General features: G+C 54.0%; 2 protein-coding genes across 9 annotated transcripts; one reads left to right on the top strand and one right to left on the bottom strand.

Annotated features, from left to right (window-relative positions):
* Positions 1-216: 216 nt before the first annotated feature.
* CGREF1 (cell growth regulator with EF-hand domain 1) lies at positions 217-4,241 on the top strand. Its single transcript, XM_038751253.1, has 6 exons — positions 217-243; positions 1,489-1,582; positions 2,890-2,955; positions 3,053-3,123; positions 3,233-3,360; positions 3,604-4,241. The coding sequence occupies exons 1-6, from the start codon at positions 219-221 to the stop codon at positions 4,048-4,050; spliced, it is 831 nt and encodes a 276-aa protein (XP_038607181.1). The 5' UTR covers positions 217-218; the 3' UTR covers positions 4,051-4,241.
* Positions 4,242-5,499: 1,258 nt separating this feature from the next.
* On the bottom strand, positions 5,500-17,497 carry KHK (ketohexokinase). Of its 8 annotated transcripts, none has more exons than XM_038751229.1 (9): positions 17,328-17,497; positions 15,882-15,998; positions 12,972-13,106; positions 12,688-12,822; positions 9,526-9,598; positions 8,208-8,354; positions 6,794-6,882; positions 6,414-6,571; positions 5,500-5,801 (listed from the first exon to the last, which is right to left on the bottom strand). In XM_038751229.1, the coding sequence occupies exons 1-9, from the start codon at positions 17,417-17,419 to the stop codon at positions 5,515-5,517; spliced, it is 1,233 nt and encodes a 410-aa protein (XP_038607157.1). In that variant the 5' UTR covers positions 17,420-17,497; the 3' UTR covers positions 5,500-5,514. The 8 variants fall into 8 exon arrangements, with proteins under 8 accessions (XP_038607157.1, XP_038607161.1, XP_038607160.1 ...); XM_038751234.1 differs by having other exon boundaries at positions 5,599-5,776; XM_038751233.1 differs by lacking the exon at positions 12,688-12,822.
* Positions 17,498-18,217: the final 720 nt, after the last annotated feature.

The raw sequence follows: 18,217 nt of genomic DNA, 5'->3' as shown, positions 1-18,217 counted from the left end.
CAGTGCTTGGCACATAGTAAGCGCTTAATAAATGCCATTATTATTATAGCCTCAGTGCTGCCTCTGTCTCATTCTGTGGCGTCCTTGTCTCCAGCTATCCTCCCTCAACCCCACAGGACTTCTGCACAGATCCATAATTGGTTTATATTAATGTTGGTCTTTCCCTCCAGGCGGCAAGCTGGCTGTGGGCAGGGAACGTGTCTGCCAACCCTGTTATCATGTACTCTCCCAAGTGCTTACACAGTAAGTGCTTAATAAATTCAGTTGATTGATTGAGCTGTATTCGTGGCACCGTAGGAGCCTCTGGGAGTTAAGGAATGAGAAGATGTGACCCTTCCGGCTGGGCACTGACTTTTGGGGGGCTGCTTGGATTGTAAAGACCCTCGAGGGAGATCTTGTTTAATTCTCACCCATGTAGCCTTTCCCAGCACTTAGCACAGTGCTTTGCACGTGAAGAACGCTTGATAAATATCATTACCACTGATACGGACCTTGTTGGGGTTCGATCAATACCGTCAGCCAATTGGCCCAAGGGTGAGCCCAACAGGCAAACGTACAGAATGTGGTTAACAGCCGTTGGAAAACGTTTAGTACATTTTTACTATTCTTTTTACTTTAATGATGTGCATATAGCTTTAATTCTATTTGTTCTGACGATTTTGACACCTGCCTACATGCTTTGTTTTGTTGTCTGACTCCCCCTGTTAGACCGTGAGCCCGTTGTTGGGTAGGGACCGTCTCTATACGTTGCCGACTTGTACTTCCCGAGCGCTTAGTCCAGTGCTCTGCACACAGTAAGCGCTCAATAAATACGATTGAATGAATGAATAACAAAAGAGCAAGCAGGGGTAGAGTGTGGGTAAAGGGCTTAAGGGTGATGGTCAAATTTTGCTTAGCACGGAAAAGCTTCCGGGAGGTGAGGTCTAAGCTGAGCCTTGAAAATTGGAAAGTATCAACCTCAATCCCTGTGTGTTTCATTGATGCCGCTGACTTTCCTGGTCCATTTTTTCTCTCTTTCTGGTCTATTCCTGTCTCTCCAGCTACTGGATAAATACGAAACAACATTTTAGCTCCTTGCCTTCTTATAAAGATCTTTTAAGAGCCGAGGTGTGTTCCTGTCCATTTTGGGGGCTGTCAACATCTCTAACTCAGTATCTCTGTCTCAGTGTCCCCTTAGCTCTGACTCTCTCAAATGGCCTTGACTCTTTCCCATCACGTTTTAAGGGAATCACTCTAAGCTCCTGTCTTAAGCTTTTTCTGTCCTGTCTTTCTGTTATTCTCACTTTGGTCCCTGTGATGGAGGAGCAGTGAAGCGCAGGGGGACGGAAGTTGGGGGGAAGAGGTTGAGGGGCAGGGTGAGCTTGGCACCCCGGGGAGAAGGTATGTTAGAGAGGGGGAGCCCCTCATCAATCGTCAATCGTATTTATTGAGCGCTTACTATGTGCAGAGCACATAGTACTGCCCACAAACCGGCAGTCCTGGTTTCAGTCGCAGGGAAGATGATGCGGTTGGTGTTGCCACCTCTGCTGTTGCTGCTGTTGCCACCGCCGGGGCAGATGGCACCCAAAGACGGAGGCTTGAGGTACAGGGGCGCAGCGCTGCTGGAGAGTGGAGGGAGGGGGAAGTAGGAGCCCTGAAAGTGGGTGGGAATGGGAGGAGGAAGAGGGAAGATGGGAAGGGGAGGCAGCCCTGCCAATTAAGTGTCTCAACAATTCATTCAAACACAATCAGTGAAGAGTATCTGGCGGTTTTCCTGGTCCTGCTTTCTCTGCGGTGTTTGGGCTGTATATAATCATCAATCGTATTTATTGAGCGCTTACTGTGTGCAGAGCACTGTACTAAGCGCTTGGGAAGTACAAGTTGGCAACATATAGAGACAGTCCCAATAATAATTGTGGTACTCGTTAAGTGCTTACTATGTGCCAGGCCCTGTACTGAGCACTGGGGTAGATGAGCCCATTCCTGGGAGGGATTGTAGAAGCAGCATGGTTCAGTGGCCAGAACACGGGCTTGGGAGTCAGAGGTCGCGGGTTCTAATCCCCGCTCCGCCACTTGTCAGCTGTGTGACTTTGGGCAAGTCACTTAACTTCTCTGTGCCTCAGTTGCCTCATCTGGAAAATGGGGATGGAAACTGTGAGCCCCACGTGGGACCACCTGATTACCTTCTATCCCCCCTGTGCTTAGAACAGTGCTTGGCACATGGTAAGCGCTTAACAAATGCCATCATTATTAGTCTCTGCTGCCAAATTGTACTTTCCAAGTGCTTAGTACAGTGCTCTGCACACCGTAAGCACTCAGTAAATACGATTGAATGAATGAATCCAAGGTAATCGAGTTGGATGCAGTCCCTATCCCACATAGGGCTCACAGTCTAATCCCCATTTTTACAGATGAGGTAACAGGCACAGACAAGTTAAGTGACTTGCCCAAACAGCAGGCAAATGGCAGAAATGGGATTAGAACCCAGGTCCCTTGGACTCGCAGGCCCGTGCTCTATCCACTAAGCCACACTGCCGTGTGGGTGGAGGGTGTATGGTTGGGGGGAAGGGTTTATTTTGGGAGGGGCAGAGGCTCCTGCCTTCAGTGGGGTGCCCTGGCACCAGGGAGAGGCTGATGGGGACAGAAGATGCTGCCAATAAATCCAGATTACCCTCCCCCCTCCGACGGCTCCAACACTGACAGTGGCTCAGGGCTCTAGGTCATTTTTGATTTGGGGTTGGGGCAGCCGGAGGGATAGCTCAGATGGCTGGGGACAGTGAGGCCTCTCTGCTCCTCCACTTCCCGGGCCACCAGGCCATCTTTAGACCATCCACTCGCTGTCCTCCCCTACTCCTTTGGGAGGCCCGGACGGAGGGCATCTCCTGACTCGCTGCCCTTTGGCTCCTCTAGGCTGGATGCTGCAGAATGGGCCAAGCCCCTGCCCAATCCCTTCCAGCCGGGACAGGAGCAGCTGCGGTAAGAGACCACGGGGACAGGGCGGTGGAGGAATGGGGGACGGCCCTGGGCCGGGGGCGAGGTCCTCCTTGGGGCTGAGACTCCGCTGTCCGGCTAGGCTGCTGCAGACACACCTGAAGGGCCTGGAACAGGCAGCTGGAGACCCAGAGCACATGGACCGGGAGCAGGGTGAGGAGCGGGGCTGAGGCGGCGGGAGACCCACGGTGCCCGAGGTGGGCAGAGAAGAGCGGCTCCCTCTCCCCGTGCCCCTTCCCTGACCCTGCCCTCCTCCCCCAAGTGCTCTTATACCTCTTGGCGCTGCATGACTACGACCAGAGTGGACGGTTGGATGGGCTGGAGCTGCTGGACCTGCTGGGAGTGGTCCTGACTCCGAGAGACGCTGCTCCACCCCCCTCCACCTCCCAGGTATGTACTCAGGGGGAGAAGGGAAGCCAGGATCACACAGACCCCCTCTGGCAACTACTTTTGATCCCCAAGGCCTGGGGCAGGTGGGTAAGGACAAGGTGTCTGGTGGCCACCACAGGTCCAGGGACCCGTGGACAAGCGGGGATGAGGGGAGGGTTTCTCTGCTTGAGAGGAGGTGGGGAAGGGGTAGGATAATGGGTCAGGGGGCACTGGGAACTGAGTGACCTGACTGGGCTCCTGCAGGTGATTGACCTGGTCGACACTATGCTGGAGACCCGGGACTTCGACGGAGATGGACTGCTGACGCCTGCGGAGTTACTGGCCCTCCCCGGGGACACGCCAGAAGACCAAGAGGACCAAGACTCGCTGGCTCCAGTGCTCCTGGGCTCCGAGCAGGTTGGCGAGGAGGTGCCAGAGCCTGCAATTCCATTGGAACAAAGAACGGGAGAGACTGGAGAGCTGGGGGAAGCTGTAAGGCCCAGCAAAGAGGCTTTGGAGCTTACAGGGGAGGCCGAGCAGCTGGGAGGGGCTGAAGGAGAGGCTGAGGGACTGGGAGAGGCCACAGGAGGTAGAGGGGAGGATGAGGGGCCGGGGGAAGGGGCTTCAGAGCAGGGGAAGCTCCAGGCGGAATTTGAAGAAAATGTGCCGGAGGAGGCCCACAGCGTCCACATAGAGAATGAGGAGATGTAAGCTCAGGCACCTAGGGAACAGAGAGTAGTTCTCAGGGTTGAGGGGCTGCTGGCAGTTCCTGGGGTGGTCCCGGGGCCACCCGTCCTTCCTGCTCCTAGCCCCAACAGAGCCTCCGCTCTCTCTGCAGTCCAGCGGGAAGAGAGGCCCTGAATGACAGGGCCCGGGGTTCAGCACAGCTAATAAAAAACTCCATCCCCTTCCACCGCCTGTGGTTCCACTGTGGTCCCCGAGATGGAGGGAGGATGGAAGTCGAGGAAGCAGAAATGCTGGCCGATTGGAGGTGGGACGTGGTCAACTGAATGCCCATCGGCCTCAATGCGTCTCCGGTCTGTTCCCACCCAGTATCCGAGGGTTTGAACCTGGACTGCAGCCCGCAGTTCCTTTCCCATCTACCCCCGGCAGAAGGGAGAGGAGGCCACCTGAACTGGGCCAAGCATCTCCCTGAATGACTGCGTTGGTTCAGATAATTCTTCAGTGGGTTCGGGGTGACTCTGAGGTTCTGGGATGGAGTTGGGCTCCTCACACCCCCCAGGAGAGCTCGGAAGTGACCCAGTCTCCCTGAGGGGCTTTGGGACTAGGGCAGCTCGGAGCAGCTGCTGACAGGAACGCACCTTCCCCCAGCTCAGAGTGGAACCTGGAACTTGTAGCCAGAGCCAGACTGGCCTTGGGCATTTGGGGAACAGGTCGGTCACTGACGCAGAACGGCAGAGTCCCGCTGCTGCTGCTGTAATGGCTGGAGGGAAGGTGGGGCGATTGGGCAAGGCACAACCGTTCCAAGCATGGCAACTAGTAAGAAACTCGCCCCATTCTTGAGGGAGTAGATAAGGGGCTCCCACCACTCCCTGAGGGTGGGGTACACCCAGCATCCAGAAGCAAAAATAACCACTGTCCCTAAACCCCTTCCATCCCAACTGTCATTCATTCCAGGAGGGAAGTCCAGTCCCAGGCACAGCTTTGCCTCTATTCCCCGGCCCCTGGGCTGTGGGGTGGACCCTCAGGGAGGGGCCTCTTTTCCCATCCATCCAGAGCTGGGGCAGCAGGGGCCAGCACAGCTCTGCCTAGCAGAGTGGACGGTCCTGGAGCCACAATGCCCCCTCCCTCCTCTCTCCCCCATCTCCGCTTCAGCTGCAGCTCTGGGACAACAGGATCCCAGGACTGACACTGTTCAAAGCCATCCCGGGGGTCGGGGTTGTCATCATTCCCAGAGATTATGCCGGTTGGGAAGGAACTGGGGACGGGGGTCATCCCCCCGTCCTCCTGGTCCTGGCTCACTCCCAGGGATGATGCCCCGCTGGACCTCGGGGGATGGCTGTTTCCTGGAGCAAAAGGATTGGAGTTTAGGCTTCCCTCCTAGGGTGGTCTGTGGAGGTCCCTCCCCATCAGGATCCTTCCTCCGGCTGGAACGGGAACAGGCCGCCTCCACACATCTACCGACAGGCTGGACTTGGCTCCTCGGGGACATGTCTATTTAATTTGGGGAACCGAATAATGAAGACAGCCAGGGGCTGAGGTTGGAGTCGGGGAGCAGTAACCCCCACCTTCGTGGGAGTTGAGCCCATTGGCATGGCTGTGGCCGTCTCTCAAGCTCCTCAGGCTATTGTTGCGGCCGGACAGGTTGGGTCTGCAGCCATTGGGAGCCATCACACGATGCCATCGTAGCCCTGCAGCCCACACTTCTTGCCTGCCACTTGACAACCGAAGACCAGGGCCTCCTGCACGCTTTTTCCTGGAGGGATGGGCGTGAACACCCACTGAAGGCACAAAAGGATAAGCACCCACCCCTGCTACTCCCTGCGAGGCTGAGGCTGGCCTGATCCCTCCCCAGCTCCTTGGGATCAAACTGGTTCTGGCCCCGCCTGGAAGTGTGGTCAGAGGCAGCTAAGACCTTAGGAACCCAGAGAGACCAGCTGGCCAGGTGAAGATTAAAGCCATTCTTTGCTGGGGGTCTGGTCTGCTCGATCCAGGCCCCCATAAAAGCCCCAATTCCTTAGAGCCCTGAGACAAATCACCCAGAAAGGAAGAAGGAAGTGGACAACTGTCTGCCCAGGGTCTCCAGAACAGTGCCCAGCGCTTAGAACAGTGGTTGGCACATGGTAAGTGCTCAAATACCATTATTATTATTATTAAAGGGTGGCCCAGGACCAGTTCAGAACACCAGAGGCCACAGCCAACAAGGGTTTTGGGGGACCAGACAGCGGCAAAGCTCAATCCACCTTATTATCCCTTTGCTCATTCTCACGCTCCAAAGGTAACCCAAGGACAGGAGGGCAAATCGGCCCATCCGCTCACCCCCCGCCGAGACCCCGGTCTCCCCTGCTCCCCGTTCCTAGACCTTGCTCCTCAGTCCCCAGGGTGGTTCTCACCTTGAGAGAGGCTGAAGATGAACGAAGCGTTGAAGGTGTCCCCAGCTCCCAGCGTGTCCACCACCCGGGGAGGGGGGAAGGCATCCGAGTGCAGGAGCTGACCATCGGGCCCCAGCGCATCTGCTCCCTGCTCCGCCCAAGCGCACACAAGCACGGCCCTGCGGGACAATTTCCTCAGCCCCGGCCCGGCCCTCCTCCATCACCCCTCCCCTCCAGTACCAAGCTGGTCACTGGGCCCAGGGCAGGGACAGGCCAGGGTGCCCCACCCCAAGACCAGGCCCCCAGTCCGCAGGGCTACACTGCTTTTGGATGATTCCCCAGGACAAGATGAGGGGGATGCTGAACCCGCTCCCCACCCCTCAGCTTCTGCCCCAGCTCACCCCTTCCTCACACGGCCATAAAGCCCCTTGAGGGTCTCTGCCGCCGACTGGAAACCCATGTGCTTGGCTACATCCTTGCTGACGAACACCTGCAGGGAGACGGGTCCAGTGAAAGGAAGGTTCCCCCGCTTTCCTCGCTCTGCATCTGCTGCATTTTCCCAAGCATTGAACAAATAATCAATCCACGGTATTTACTGAATGCTTACTGTGTGCAGAACACTCTGCTAAGCACTCGGGAGAGTACAATTCAATAGAGTTAGACACATTCCCTACCCACAACTAGCTTAAAGTCTAGAGGACTGTACTGCAGTCACTACTCCTGTATCACAAATGCCACAATTATTATTACCAGTCCTGCCCAAATATATCTCACGTTCCTTCATGGTAAAGATCCCACTGGTAATAATTATGGCATATATTAAGTGCTTACTAGATACTAATTTTAGATACTCTTTTAGACTGTGAGCCCACTGTTGGGTAGGGACTGTCTCTATATGTTGCCAATTTGTACTTCCCAAGCGCTTAGTACAGTGCTCTGCACACAGTAAGCGCTCAATAAATACGATTGATGATGATGATGATACTAATTGCTGAGGGCCGTACGATATAATCAGATCAGACACAGTTCCTATCCCTCACGCGGTTTACAGTTGGAAAGAGAATAGATATCTTCAATCGCACTTTACAAAAGATAAAACTGAGACCAGGAGACGTAAAGGGGCTCGCCCAAGATCATTCAGCAGGCAGTTGGCGGAGTCTGGACCAGGATGCTGGGTCTCCTGACCCCCAGTCCAATATTCTTTCCACTAGACCACACTGCCATTGGGTTGACCAGTCAAGCAGACGGCTGGGCACAAGCAACACATGCCAAATTCCTATGCCACTGTTAGGCCTCAGTTGCCACGCCTGGCCCCTAGCAGGTCATTCTGCTTCTTTCACTCTATAGCCAGGTATTTCCTGGTAGACCTGGCAGACCTGAGCACCCAGGCCCTGCAGATTTCCATCATCCTCGTGCTGGGCCAGCCCAGCTCCTTCCAGGAGATGACCAGTCTTCAGCAGTGACCAGGGCTGGCAGGCATGGGTTTGAGGGGAGTCTGGCCCCAATCTGGTTGTGGTGAGGGTTATCTGCTGCCTATTCCTAAGGCGCATACTACTACTACTACTACTAATAATAACGGTATTTGTTGAGCACTTACTATGTGCCAAGCACTGGGGTAGATATAAGGTCATCAGGTTGTCCCACGTGGGGCTCACAGTCTTAATCCCCATTTTACAGATGAGGCACAAAGAAGTGAAGTGACTTGCCCAAAGCCACACGGCTGACAAGTGGCGGAGCCTGGATTAGAACCCACAACCTCTGACTCCCAAGCCCGTGCTCTTTCCACTAGGCGACGCTGCTCGTCGCACATCTTACCACATCCCCGTATCCGAACAGCTGATAGAGCTCATCCCGGGGCTTCTCCACCTCCACAGATGTTCGGATCTGCAGTTCAGGGGGACGAGCCTTGTTATACTGATCCACCCGCTGCAGCATCTTCACCTGCTCCGCCGCGTTCCGGCCCTGCGGTGCCCAGGGAGGAAGCAGGGTCAGTGTACATCATCATCATCATCAATCGTATTTATTGAGCGCTTACTATGTACAGAGCACTGTACAGCCCCCAGGGGAGACACACAGCCCCTAGGGGAGACACACAATCCCCAGGGGAGAAACTCAATCACCTGGGATGACACACAGGGCCCCTTGTCGACACAAAGCTCCCTGGGAAGCTCTGCACACAGTAAGCGCTCAATAAATACGATTGATTGATTGATTGGGAAGGCTGGGTCGGGGTCGGGGGGAAGGTCCTCTTCCCCGGTCCCTCCATCTTCATCTGGACTTGTAGCCGGGGCCCCAAGCCAAGCCCTCAGAGGCGCCAGTCCCTGGCCCTCCAAGCCCACTGAGAATGAGGGGGAATGAAGAAGCAGAGAAAAAGGAACCCAGCAGCCAAACACTAATACACGGGTTCTAATCCCGGCTCTGCCACTTGTCAACTGTGTGACTTCGGGCAAGTCACTTAACTTCTCTGTGCCTCAGTTACCTCATCTGTAAAATGGGGATTAAAAGTGTGAGTCTCACGTGGGACAACCTACCTTGTACCCCCCCAGCGCTTAGAACAGTGCTTGGCCCATAGTAAGTGCTTAACGAATGCTATCATCATTAATACAGGGTCCCTGTGCAGGTGGTTTCACTGGGCTGAAGACTCCAGAAATTGCAGTTCCCAGCAGGTCGAGAGCTCTTGGCACAGGGCCACAGTCTCCTCACCGAGGGCAAGGGCAGCCCTGGCCTCCCTGCTGGGAGATCTCTCAGCATCTCTTCGGCTCCACAATATCCGAGCTCCCTGTGGCTGCCCAAGGGACCCGAGTGGCTGAGTATACCGAGCTTCCCTCCCCACGAGGACGTAGTCGGGCTCCAAGAAGAACACAGGTACTTTCTTCAATTTCCCTGGCACCGGCCCCAGCCGGGGCCACCCTGAGTCCAGCCAAACCCCAGGGCTTCAAAAGCACAAGCCTGGAGTCGTCTGCGGTTGGTCTCCACCCTCTGGCTTCGACAACGTGGCCGTGGCATGGGAGTTGAGGGGGCCTGGCATGGGGAGGCCTCAGTGACCACAGGCTGAGATTCCGCCCCTTGGCTCCGGAGCCAGGCCTCTGCGAAAGCAGTAGCGTGAGCCGTTGAGGATGGTGGCAGAACTTGCCTCAATATGGATCCACTTGTATCGAGTCAGGTCAACCTTCTCAAAGTCTTGGGCTGTCACATCAGGCAGGTTCCTGGGCCACAGGGGAGAGCACGGGACATCAGGCGGGGTGTACCCTGGCACCGTTAGCCTTCTGCCCCGGCCCACCTGCAGCATGGCAAGAGTCTTTAACCAGGAGGCATTTGCCCTGCCTGAGAGGGGGCAGGGGTTGGAAGGGAAGACAGGAAATCCCAGTTGGGATCTCACCTAGCATTGGCAACTCGGAGCAGAGGACCCTAATCCACCCCGAGATTCCCAGACCCCACTCTGGGTGTAACATAGAGGAAGGGGTGCAACAATTTGACTAGCAATTTGACTAGCTTACAGTCCTCTAGACTGTTACAGGCAGGGAATATGTCAGTTGTATTGTTATAGTGTACTCTCCCCAGCTCTTAGTACAGTGCCCTGCTCACAGTAAGTGCTCAATAAATCTGATTGGCAATTGAACACTGTACTAAGTACTTGGGAAAGTACAGCAGAATTTGTCGACCTGATTCCTGCCCTCAAGGAATTTACCTGCTGGGAGACAAACCTAGAGTCAATTATAGACAGGAGATAGTAATAAGAGTACATAGGAGATGAACAAAAGTGCTATGAGGGTTAAGTGCTTATGTGGTGTGAAAATGCTGATGTGTGAGTTGGGGCATATACAGTGAGGAGATTAGAGATGCTTGGGGGCAGACCCCCTGGAGGAGTTGTGATTTCAATCAATCAATGCTATTAACTGTTAACTAAGCACTTGGGAGAGTAGCATCAATCTGAATAATCAATCTGCCCCATCAATCAATGGCATTTACTGAGCGTTTACTATGGGAAGAGCACTGTACTAAGCACTTGAAAGAGTAAATATAGCAGAATTAGCAGTCGCATCCCCTGCCCATAATGCCGGTGGGAAGCGGTGAGGCAGCCTGGGAGCGGTTGGCTCCCTTTCACATCTGGCCATTGCACCCAAGAATTTCCAGCCTCGTTTCCTTGGTACACGTGCCCTCCTGGAGCTCCCCTCAGCGGCCTCAATCCACGGTAGTTTTTGAGCCCCTACTGTGTGCACAGCACTGTACTAAGCACCTGGGGAGAGTACTTCAGGATTAATAGACGGGATCCCTGCCCTCAAGGACCTGACAATCTTGTGGGGCAGAGAGGCATTAAAATAAATTATAGCCAGGACCCAGCAATCGCTGGAGGGAGTGGAAGGTGGGTATTCATGTTTGCGGAGATTACTAAGTAGGGCTAGTGAATGCTTATGACTCTCCCTCAGGGGCCAAACTCTGCCTAGAGAAAGGGAGTGTCAGGTTAGAGTTTGGCCCCTCAATCATTAATAGCTCTTCCCAGGATGCCTGGGTTCTATTCCCAGCTCCTGTCACTGGCCTACTGGGAGACCCGGGGCAGCAAGTCATCACTTCTCTGGACCTCAGTTTCCCTATCTGTAAAATGCATCTAAGACAGACTGTGAGCCCTGTGTGGCAATGGGCATGGGTCCAATCTCAAAGCTTTGTCTCTACCCTAGCACATAACTCACAGTAAGAGTTGAATAAATGCCATGATTATTATTAGGGAGGAGCGATCTTTCATCCCTAGGCCCATGCCTGGCCCTGGGGAGTCTGGGATTGGACATGGTATGAGATCATCATTATCATCATCAATCGTATTTATTGAGCGCTTACTATGTGCAGAGCACTGTACTAAGCGCTTGGGAAGTACAAATTGGCAACATATAGAGACGGTCCCTACCCAACAGTGGGTTCACAGTCTAAAAGGGGGAGACAGAGAACAAAACCAAACACACTAACAAAATAAAATAAATAGAATAGATATGTACACATAAAATGAATAAATAAATAGAGTAATAAATATGGAGAGATTAAACCATCTAGAGTTAGGATAACTCCTGCTTAAAGCAGGATCCTCTGCGTCTGAGCTCTGGCCCCCAGGTTGCACGTTCCTTGGGAGCATAAGGGAAAAAAAGGGGGTGAGTACTTTTAGAATCAAGGCTTGGGAGGGTCTGGCAGCTTCAAAGAGTCGGTTTTAGGCCTCTGCACACCTCCTCAGAAATTTTTAAGCTCTTTTCAGCCCTGTTTAGAGGAGGTTTGAGGTCTAGCCAGAGACCGGGCGTCCAGCACAAAATGTTGATGGCGAAAATGGTGGTTTCCCAAGACAGCAGGAAATCAGGGAGGGCGTCAGCCCCATTGCCACGGAGTTGGCACGTGTAGCTGGCACTGCTGCAGTCATACCCAGCAAGCAAGAGAAGCCGGAGTTCTGGAGGGGGAAACCCTTGCTGGGAGCCCCAGCTGGACTACTCCAACTGCAGTACCGGCCTAATGAGTGAAATGAGAAGGATCCAGCGGTGAGGCAGACGGTGCTGGGAGGGCCAGCCGGAGGGGGAGAAGAGACCATCCCCAACTGCCAGTGCTCCATCCTCTCCTTACCCTCTCCTGGAGATACTCAGGGCTGGTGATCCTGTATCCCCAGCTCCTCTCTCTCCTTGCCTCAAAGAGGCGGGCAGCTCCTTCCCAGACCCCGACTCCCCCCGACACGGGAACTCGTCCGCGCTATTTACTGCCCGGCATCCCCAGGTTCCCGCCAATCCTCTCTACCAGCTGCCATGCTACAAGTGGCCAGCCTGGGGCCCAGTCTGAAGGCGGGTACCTCCCCGCCCTTCGGGGGCCCCGATACAGGGTCTAAAGGGTGGTCAGTCCCCCCGTCACCAAGGAGGACGACCCCACCCTCCAGCCATCACTCTTCAACCCCACCACCCAGCCCCGCACCAGATTTCTTTCATCCCAATCTCAAGCTGCTGATTGGCTGATCACGGAAGAATCAATCCATCGGAGCAGAAACCTCATCAACTTGCCCACTTAGGTGGGACGCCCCGCTAAGCCAAATCACTGGCCGAGCCAGGCCCTCTGCCCGCTCCTCTGTGCGATTGGAGATCATTCAGAATCAATGACCGTCTCGGTGAAAGGGGCAATTTTCAGAGGCAAGGTAGAAGGGCTTGAGGAGGAGCAGCATGGATGGAGACCCAGCGACACAGCAGAATCAGGGTCTGCTGCCTCCGCCCCGGAGTCCGGGGGACGGCGCGGGGGACAGGGAGCCGACTGGCCGGTTGCGGGCGGGGCCGGGCCTTACGTGTCGTAGAGCACAATGGTGCGGGAGCCATTGGAGCCGCTGATCATGCAGCAGGAGCAAGGCGTGTCTCCGCCGCTCTGCCATGCCACCTGTGACACATCCACTCCCCGCCGCCCAAAGTCAGCCACGAGGAAGCTTCGAGTGGAACGGTGGGGGCCGGCGGGGAGACACAGGTTAGACTTGGGGGGGGCAGGGGTAAGAGGAGCGTGGGGAGCGGGCCGCTCGGAGCCTGACTACCTAGCCTGCCTTGGGTGGGGCAGAGGGAACCGGGAAGAAATACGCACCTGTTGGTGTGCAGGATGGTCCGGCTGCCACTGGCTGCATTGCTGATGACGATGGAGACGGGGATGGAGCTCTCAGCCTGAGGGACGGCCTGGCTGAGGTCCACAGAGTAGCGCTGCAGGTCTTTCACGACAAAGCTGCCGGGGGGCGGTGGGGGCGGGGAGCAGAGGCGGAAGAGGGAAAGGGGGAGGCGGGGATGGGCCACAGAAGCGGGGTGGTGGATTTCATCAAGAGGTTCAATGGGCCCCTATGGCCCCAGGAAGCAGGAGCAGTAAAGACCAGGATCCACGAAACCAGTGCTCCCAGCCTGGAAGGGCACATAGCACAGCGGGAGTGAGGGGCGAGTGAAATGACCAGGGTGAAAGGGGCCAGAGCTGGGACGAGGCATGATTGCCTTTGGCAAACCAGAACCACAGCACCCAGTGTCCTGAAGAAAACTGTCCCTTAGTCTCCGGGAACTCCTGGGCCAAGTAAGTCACTTTGCCCCTGCCCCGTGCCCTGGTCTGGGCCATATTAATCATTAATCAGAGGTCATGGGTTCAAATCCCGGCTCTGCCAATTGTCAGCTGTGTGACTTTGGGCAAGTCACTTCTCTGTGCCTCAGTTACCTCATCTGTAAAACGGGGATTGAGACTGTGAGCCCCACGAGGGACAACCTGATAATCTTGTAACCTCCTCAGCGCTTAGAACAGTGCTTTGCACATAGTAACCGCTTAATATATGCCATTATTATTATTATTAATAATAATGATCAGGGGGAGATACTCTGCCCTCAGCACAAATTCTTCTGCTTGGCCTCAAACTGTTTCTCCCCACCGTGCGCTGGGTGCCCAGCTTTTGGGTCGCTCCGCCAGAAGGAGGCAGGGAGCTGAATTGCAGGGGAGCCCATCCAACGAGCCCCAGCCAAAGATGCTCCAGTAATGATAATAATAATAATAACCAGCAAATTATTAGAGAAGCAGCTTGGCCTAGCAGACAAACAAGGGCCTGAGAGTCAGAAGGACCCTGATTCTAATCCCGGCCCCGCCACTTGTCTCCTGTGTGACCTTGGGCAAGTCACTTCACTTCTCTGGACCTCAGTTACCTCATCTGTAAGCTGGGGATGAAGGCTGTGAGCCCCACGTGGGACGGGGACTGTGTCCAACCTGATTGGCTTGTATCTTCCTCAGCGCTGAGAACAATGCTTGACACATAGTAAATGCTTAACAAATACCATCCTCATCATTATTATTATTTTTATTCCCCCAGGAGAGTGGGGCTTGTAGCCCCCGGCCCCACCCACACCGCAGCAGGAGGCAGGGCCCGATCTCTACTGCATTTTTCCTAAAATCAAGTTCAAACCCTTGTCTCGCCTCCCAGTTTGGTCCTCACCCCCAACAGAGAGAGAGCCATATTCCTGACTCAGAATGGGGAAGAAGGGTGGAGGACCACCCCCATCAGGCTCCTAGGATCTATTCCCGGCTCTGCCCTGGTCTCAAAGCCCTTGACTCGGTTTCCTCACCCTGTCCCTACTCCAGGCCCCCATCATCTACACAGTGGGCAGGGAATGTGTCTGTTATATTGTCTGGCATTTTGCTGAGGCCGCCCAAGCAAGCCGAGCTCGCAGCAGGCCTTTGTATTTCCCTGGCCACAGGGGAGGTTCAAAGTCCTGGCCCGTGGCAGCCTTCTGATAAACCATTTACCGAGTTGGCAGAAATTGGGGGGCCAAAGGGCTGCTCAGTCCCTGACAGATCCCACAGAGTGGGAGTGAAGATCTTGGCTAGGGAAAGAATCCCGGGGTCTGGTCTCAGCTTGCTCAAGGTCCTGCCGTCCGTCAAGGATTAGGGGGACCGACTTCACCCTAGCCTCTACCCCAACACCCACCCTGGCTCCACCTTGCACCCCGATCCGAGAAGTGGCTGCTGCAGGGAAGCGGGAGTTGCTGTCCCTAAAATAATTATAACTGTGGCATTTGTTAAACACTGTGTGCCAGGCACTGGGGTAGATACAAAGTAATCAGGTCAGACATCGTCCTTCTCTCCCAAGGAGCTCAAAGTCTACGGGTCAGCAGGGGGAAGAACAAGTAGTACAGTGCTCTGCACATAGTCGGTGCTCAATAAATACCGTTCATTGATTGACTGAACAGGTATTTAATCACCATTTTTAAAGAAGAGGAAACTGGGGCACAGAGAAGTTAAGTGACTTGCCCAAGGTTGCTACCAGGCAGATGATGGAGCTGGGAACAGAACCCAAGTCCCCCTGACCCCCAAGCCCCTCTTTCCACTGGGCCATGCTGTTTCTCCCTCATCTGCTGGCACTGATCCCGCTCTCAGGGGTTAGAAGGGGGATGGAGAGGGATAGAAGCAGAGTTTCTCAGGATCCACCTCTCAGTCCCAGACAGGAAGAAGCCCCACGGGTGTTTAGAGGTGGGCAGAGGGGTTGGCAGAGAGGGAAAGCCGGAGGGAAAGAGAAAGCAGGCTCGAAGGGGACTAGGTAGGGAGAGAGGTCCAGGGCTCCCTGGACACCTTCCTGCGTGATAAATCTTTAGCAGCAGACTGTCTCTCCCTGAGACTGTAAGCTTATTGTGGGCAGGGAATGTGTCTGTTATACTGTACTCTCCCAAGCGTTTAGTACAATGCTCTGCATACAGTAAGTGCTCATTAAATATGGTTGGCTGGCTGACCGACCGACTGAAGGAGGGAAGCCCACCTCACCCCCAGCTAGTTCTCTGCCTCTCGGCACAATTTTCCAATTTGGGAGACCGGAGCTCTGGGATTTTCCCAGCCCACTTGCCCGCTCCACGCTGGCTCGGCCGCCTCGTGGAGTCCCCCTCGTGAGCTTTCTCCTTCTTCACCCTGTCCCATCCCGGAGCTTCGGTGCCTCCTTCAACCCTCCACCACCTTCCCGGGCCTTGGGCTCCTTCCAACACTCACTCAGCAATATGGCCCGGGGCCAGTGAGCCCATGAAGGCACAGGGTGACCCCAGCAGGGACAGAACAGTGCAGGAGTTGGAGGCATTGCCGCCCCTCTGCCAGCGCTGGCTCAGGCACCTGAGAAGCAAAATAAAGGCCGTCATCGTGTCCGGCCCCGCAACCCTGCCCCGCTGATCCTGGCCTGTGTCCGGCTCAATCTGCTCATATCCACCCCAGTGCTTAGAACGGTGCCTGGCACATGGTGAGCACTGAACGAATACCATCATTATTCTGATTAAAGAAGAGAGAGTGGTTGATACTATCAGGGACAGGAGAGAAGTCCAGAAAGACAGAGAAGAGATTATCGGACGAGGTCATCAGTGCCTTTGGCCGAAGCAATTTCAGTCAATGTGCATCTTTTTATTCCGTTTTTCTGAGGTGCAATCTCTGTTGGTATATTCCATATTTTAAACAATTTCAACTCCCCCATTAAACTGCAGTTCTTTAAAGTCAGGGATCCTCTCTTTTCTTCTCCTTTGAAGAGCCCAAGGAAAAGCTCTATACACAATAGATAAAGTTGAAAGAATGAACCCCAGAATCAGTCATCTTTACCCTATGATCTTGCATCCCAGGCCTCTAAACTTCTGGGGTAACCCCCCTACTAGGGAACAGAGAGGCCCAGAATAAATGTTCCATTGCAGAGAAGCACAGGGTGGATGTTGCGGGTACTAGCCTAGGTGCAGAGGAGCAGGGGCAGAGAGGTTTTTGAAGACGTAGTGACACTCGGGCACATTGCAGGCCAGGAACTATGATTACAACTCTTTCCCTCTGGAATCTCACCCGTCTCGCTGCCGACCTCTGGCCTGAAATACCCTTCCCTCCTCAAATCCGACAATGACTCTGCCCCTCTTCAAAGCCTTCCTGAAGGCACATCTCCTCCAAGAGGCCTTCCCAGACTAAGCCCCACTTTTCCTCAGCTCCCACTCCCTTCTGCGTCGTCCTCACTCGCTCCCTTTGCTCTCCCCTCCCCGCTCCCCAGCACTTATGTATACATCTGTCATTTTATTTATTTGTATGGATGTCTGTCTCCCCATCTCTAGCCTGTAAGCTCGTTGTGGGCAGGGACCATCACTGCTTACTGTTGCACTGTACTTTCCTCAAGTACTGTCCAGTGCTCTGCACACAGTCAGCGCTTAATAAATACGATTGAATAATAATAATAATGGCATTTATTAAGCGCTTACTATGTGCAAAGCACTGTTCTAAGCGCTGATGAACGAAGGAATCTCCTGGCAGCTGAAGATAAGACTGTAGTTTCTAATTTGTTAGTTCTAGTTGGTAGGATGGGTTTATTATGGGGAGAGGAGGCCACCTGAACCCATAATAATAATAATAATAATAATGATGGCATTTGTTAAGCGCTTACTATGTGCGAAGCACTGTTCTAAACCCATCACCTTCCCCTACCTGCTGTCGGAATCCTCTTCAGGGTATTTTTCCACCACATTGATGATGTCCAGGACGACGAGCCCCACGCACAAGATCTGCTTCTCTTCCATAGGGGCTGCTCCGGCTCTGCCACTGGTCTGCCGTATGACCTCGGGCAGGTCACTTCGCTTCTCTGGGCCTCAGTGACCTAATCTGTAAAATGGGGATGAAGACTGTGGGCCCCACGTGGGCCAACCTGATCACCTAGGATGGAGAAGCAGCGTGGCTCAGTGGAGAGAGCCCGGGCTTGGGAGTCAGAGGTCGTGGGCTCTAATCCCGCCTCCGCCACTTGTCAGCTGTGTGACTTCGGGCTAGTCACTTCACTTCTCTGGGCCTCAGTTCCCTCATCTGGAAAATGGGGATTAAGACCATGAGTCCCATGTGGGACAACCTGATTACCTTTTACCCCCCCCCCCCCCCAGTGCTTAGAACAGTGCTTGGCACGTAGTAAGTGCTTAACCAATGCCATTATTATTATTATTACCCCAGCACTTAGAACAGTGCTTGGCACATAGTAAGCGCTTAACAAATACCATTATTATTATTATTATTATTATTATCCCAGCGCCTAGAACAGTGCTTGGCACATAGTAAGCGCTTAACAAATACCATTATTATTATTATTACCCTGGCACTTAGAACAGTGCTTGGCACGCAGTAAACGCTTAACAAATGCCATTATTATTATTACCCCAGCATTTAGAACAGTGCTTGGCACATAGTAAGCGCTTAACAAATGCCATTATTATTATTATCACCCCGGTGCTTAGAACAGTGCTTGGCACATAGTAAGCGCTTAACAAATGCCATTATTATTATTATTATTATTACCCTGGTGCTTGGAACAGTGCTTGGCACAGAGTAAGCGC

The sequence above is a fragment of the Tachyglossus aculeatus genome, chromosome 9 (genome assembly GCF_015852505.1).
Source record: "Tachyglossus aculeatus isolate mTacAcu1 chromosome 9, mTacAcu1.pri, whole genome shotgun sequence".
NCBI lineage: Eukaryota > Metazoa > Chordata > Mammalia > Monotremata > Tachyglossidae > Tachyglossus > Tachyglossus aculeatus.
This window is presented reverse-complemented; position numbering and strand designations above follow the sequence as displayed.